At 33.8% G+C, this 5,328-nt stretch overlaps 1 protein-coding gene across 1 annotated transcript in view; it reads left to right on the forward strand.

The window, feature by feature from the left end:
* The first annotated feature begins 4,286 nt into the window (after positions 1-4,286).
* Positions 4,287-5,328, forward strand: part of LOC108972141 (neural/ectodermal development factor IMP-L2) — a 31,993-nt gene continuing 30,951 nt past the window's right edge. The window contains exon 1 of the mRNA XM_018938642.1: positions 4,287-4,678. Within this exon, the coding sequence (XP_018794187.1) occupies positions 4,673-4,678 (6 nt within the window). The 5' untranslated portion in view covers positions 4,287-4,672. The remainder of the gene's footprint in view (positions 4,679-5,328) is intronic.

Consider the following 5,328-nt stretch of genomic DNA (forward strand, 5'->3'; position numbering starts at 1 on the left):
GAAGTTCTATGTTAAGGTTTTAACTAAAACAAGTATATTTTTTCAGTTTAGATGATCCTGTAAGGAGTTATCCTGCCAACGCGGGCGCATCTTTTTTTTGAGGGGTCACCGGATCTGGCGTCGTATTGGCTGAGTTTAAAATTATAGAATAATTGCAGAATTTCTTTGGTAATAGTGGATGCTTTTAGCAATAAAAAATTCTAATAAAATATTTAATTTTTTGTATGAGAAAAAATTGTAGAGAAAAGGATGAAACATAATTTTTCAATGAAGTTTGATGCATGAGAACACGCTGAATTAATATTTACGAATTCATGTTGAAACCTTATTCTCAAACTTCTGCATACATCTTCTAATCAAATAAATACATACGTTGGTGTTTCATTTCCTAACTTCTTCAAAAATTCTGTCTCAACAAGGGTATCTTTGATCGTTTTTTTTTTATATATAGTATACTATATTTACGAGGGCAGCTCGATATTTAGCTTCCAGAATGAAGACGAAAATTTAGAAAAATTTTAATTTATTTCTTAACATAGTTTGCTTTTAGTTCGATATATTTGAAACAGCGCTGATCCAGCTGTTTTAACCTGTCTGAAAATTGTTTTTTCTGAAGGTACGCAATGTTACCTCCACATTCGAACCAAATTTCTGTATAAAGAATGACTTTTCGCAAACAAAAAGAAGTCGCACGAGGCAAAATCTGATGAATACAGTGATTAGGGTAGTTATTTGTAGCTGAATGCGTCAACATAGTAAAAATACATTGAGAAATCGTCGTGGAAGCACGTAGTTACTAGTCCAACTTTTGACAGTTCCCATTGAAAAAGAAAATCTACAGTATACGGCATTCATTCACTCAACGAATTCACAATATGATACTTCTTAAAAAACCAGAATCGACTCAACTCCCGATGTCGCTATTTTTTTAATTTTTCTTAGAACATTTTTCAGACATGTTTTTACAAGTCCGATTCGTGTGAACTGAACAATAGGCCAACTTTTTTTGAACCACTCTCATACATATGTAGCCTCATATCTGCAATTAAAATGTCAATTTAACAATTGATGTGATTGATGAGGCTTGAAAATATTTCAGTATTTTTTTTTTTCGGCGAAATGACTACCCTTGTACCGAAGAGTTTTTAGGCAACAATAAATTAAAATGTCCGCTACTACATTGTACTCCCTTGCACCAACAATTTCCCCTTTGTATATTACTCAAGAGACCCGTAACTACTCCTATCGGGTTATTAAATAAGCAGTTATCAAATAAGCAGATTTTTCAAGAAAGTTGCACACTCTTTAAGTAGGTGGCCGCGATCACAATGGCCGTAGTTATGAAAGTTGATTGCTATTAAGGGCTGCAGTTAGCCCTATAGCCGAATGCGTGTGTGTACTAGTGTTGACTTCTTGTTTGAATTGGTGATAACCCAACTGTAAGTTTACAAACGAGCTTAAGTAAGGGAGTAACCCCGTAGGAATTCTAATACATCGTATTGAGAGCAAGTACATCAGGTACATAGTTTCGTTAAATATTGATTTTACTGCTTATAATTAAATGTGCAGTAAATTAGAAATTAATTTGATTTAAAAAATATGAAAACTGCGAATTCTTCAAATTTAGTGCAGTTTATGAGTACATATGTAAGCATTTAATCTAATATCCCCAGGTGTTCGTCAATATCGCCAGATATCCTTGAGTGAACTATAACGGAGGTACAATTTCTTTGTAGAGTTTATCCTAAATAATCCTTAACTCTGATAAACTGTCTCCTTTGACACGCGTGCTCTCACGAGATTAATTATTATCTGTTTCCGCTGGACACAGTGATACAATTTGCGCTAGAAAAATTTACCGCTTATCGATTCCATTGAAATACACTGCTGGCGGCGCCTTAGTGCATAAGAATACGTGATGTGAAAATTATTTGTTCCTGTTTAAGATTCATTAAATATTTGCACTTACTACTGCTTATTTGACAAAAGAATTGAATTCAATTGAATGTATTTGAATATATTTTCTTTGGGCTCGTGTGCAACATGTGTTGGCATGTTTCTCCCAGGGTAGGATATTATAGATTTGTAAGTGATTGAAGGTAAGTTTAATCGAAATTAATGTTTATACCACAAAGACGTTAAAATATTTAGAAATTTTGACAAATTAGGCCAATTTTAAAAACATTTTTTTTTTTTTACTAACGGGGTTACATAGGTTCCATCGGGTAAAAACCAGGCTTTTTCACAAATTTTTTCTCATATAAAAAATGAAATATTTCATTAGAGTTTTTTTCTTTGCTACTAACACACACTATTAACAAAAAAGTTTGAACTTTTTGAAAATAAAAAATATTTTAAACTCGGTCATTGCCACTCCATTTCCGGTTATCCCGGAAAAAAGATGCAACTGCGTTGGCACGATAACTCCTTACAAAGTGGAAAAAATCGTCTTTTAGTTAAAACCTTAACTTAGTACTTGGACGAAGGAAAAAAACTGAAAATTGGATTTTTCGCAGACATTTTTCAAAAAAAAAAAAAAAAATATTTAAATTTTAATGAAAGTTAAGCGAATTTTGTTTTTCAAATAGTTGTAATCGAAAAAAGTATTCTTCGTCCAAATCTTTTAAAATTGTATCTCAAAGACCTGTGAAAAGTTCCATGCAAATCGGTTCAGTAGCTCCCGAGAAGTCTTGCCAACCGACTTCAAAATACAGTTTCAAGAAAAACGCATTTATAGACGGCGCACTTAGCCTAGCTAGACTCGACACAAGGAGTTCATAAGGCATAAGACAAATATATAACATATCTCCCAAAAAACCGATTACTCAGATTTTTTAAACTTCACCTTTAAAATCGCTGACTCGAAATTGGTTTTCAGATTCATAGTCACTTAGACAAAGTTGTTCAAAATGATCCAAATAACATCGATCCGCTCTATTGTCCAATCCTTTGTTCGATATTTTTTTTTCCAAAGCGAGCGACGTTGATACTAGGCGACTTTCACAATCTTGCTGCTAATTTTTGTGGTAATAAACTGAACCTTGTAGTTGCAAGTCCATGATTTTATTTGAACTCGATGCAAAGCTGAAAACACAAATACTCTTAAGTCTACACAAAGTTCAATGTAAGTTCTAGTTCCAAATCTTATTTATTTATTCCTTTATTTTATTTTTTCAGATAACACGAATTTCTAGAACCCCTTGAATTCCGAAAATCAGTGCAGGAGTCGCCATTTTGTATCAAAATATCAAAATACATTTTTTTATATTCTTAAAGCCTGAAATAAAGATATTAACAAATATTTTTTAATCCCAAAATAGATTGTTTAAATTTATGGTAGACCTTTTTTGAGCACTGTAGAATGACTTAACCTCTTTAAACATGTATGCCACAATTTCTTACTTTTCCGAAACTCTGATCTCTGGCCCTTACGACTTTACAATATGATACTTCCTCAACGTTTTTCCAAATAAATTTTTTTTAAAAAAATTCATTTAATTCATTAAATTTAATTAAAATATTAATTTGATTTTGATTTTGTTAATACGACAAGTATATTTTGTACAATGCCGTATCGAAAACCGTAACTACGCACTTTCATATTATTTGAATATTTGGTAGGCGCGAAATTCAAAACTCTCATATCTCCGATCACGCCAACCATTCACACACATACGAATATTATCATATTTGCATATGCACATACACTATCACTGCCAAAAATGAGAACGGAAAAGTCAAACACACATACACATACGCACTCACATTCTAACTGGCATGCAAGTCTACAGCCCACCCATGCATTCAAGCACCTTTATATATATATAATAACAAATACTCGCACAGTTACCACTACACGCACACAGCGACACCCCAATGCCAGAACGACGTTGCAGTCAGCAAGAAAGTTTGCGTTGGCGGCGCGCAGCGGTGAGCAATCAGCTTTGGTATCGTTGCCGTTGTCGTCGACAACGCCGCCGTAACCATCCCAGCAAATGCGACGACCATAATTGAGCTCCACTGCAAACAAACGAACGCACATGTAGGCGATGGGCGAAGCGTTCACTGCACCGCGCCGATAGGAGCCGCAGCAGCAGCATAGTGCCGATGGCGATGGCAATGTTGACAGCAGCGGCGGAGGCTGCGCTGCTGCTGCTGCGTCACACGCTTCGCTCCATGCTCAATGCTCAAAAAACAGTAGCGATATTGAGGAATACTTGTTGATTCCGATATAAAAGCCTGGAATGCCGGAGCACGATTCGCAATTCATTTTAAGAATTTCACCGCAAAGGATGTGCTAAATCAGTGGGTAAAAGACAAAATAACAAAATAACTGTTGATTATACAAAATATTTATATACATACATATATCAGTTTTGCATAAAACGAAGTGTGAAAGCTTTGGATCGCCGCTATTTGTGCGAAGTGTGAAGTGCGAATTCTGTGCGAACGTACTATAATTATTACTTTGAAAAATATACAGACTGTTGTTGTGTTTATGCAAAAGAACACATAACTATAAACCAATCGTAAAAGTCAGGCCATAAAGCCATATTCTCACAGAAGTAAACATTCATCGCAGTTTTCCGCAATTGCAGAGCTAAGGATTCGCTGACGCTTTTTGAGCATTAACATATTCAACAGCAACAAACAAATAACGGCAGAATAAAAAATGCAGGTATGTTTCTACACTTCTACAGAGTTGTTTATGTAGCTTTGATTTTGCGAAAAACAAAAATTGTTTACATTTTTCGGCTTGCAAAAAAAGGTATGCAAAATAAATGTTTACCCACGTTTTTGAGCTTAAACTGTACCAGTGAATGTATGTATGGTAAAAATAAATAGATACGTAAATAAAAAATATTGCATACATATAAAATATTCTTCGCCATTTTATTATTTTAAATTTTTTGATTCAAAAGTTGGAGTTCAGCCTCTAAATATTCACTTCTCAATAATGTGGAAGTAAATTAATGCTGAAATACGTTAAATTCAACAGCAAGAATGCTTAACATTTTGGAGAGAATTGCGAATTTTCGAATTATTGCAATTATTCTGATAAAATTTCAAAAAATATTTTTTGATTTAAAAGCAATAAAAACGAAAAAATTATTAAAATTTGGGAATTTTTAAAATTATGTGCTTTGTTGTAAATTATTTTAATAAATTCCAAAATTCGAGTTAAAAATTGAAAGTGTAATTTTAATACCAAAATCAAAAATCTTCTTCTCTTCTTCTTGATTGGCGTAGTCACCGCTTACGCGATTATAGCCGAGTTAACAACAGCGCGCCAGTCGTTTCTTCTTTTCGCTACGTGGCGCCAATTAG

Source organism: Bactrocera latifrons, unplaced genomic scaffold (assembly GCF_001853355.1).
Source record: "Bactrocera latifrons isolate USDA-ARS-PBARC rearing strain unplaced genomic scaffold, ASM185335v1 scaffold_380, whole genome shotgun sequence".
NCBI classification, from domain to species: domain Eukaryota; kingdom Metazoa; phylum Arthropoda; class Insecta; order Diptera; family Tephritidae; genus Bactrocera; species Bactrocera latifrons.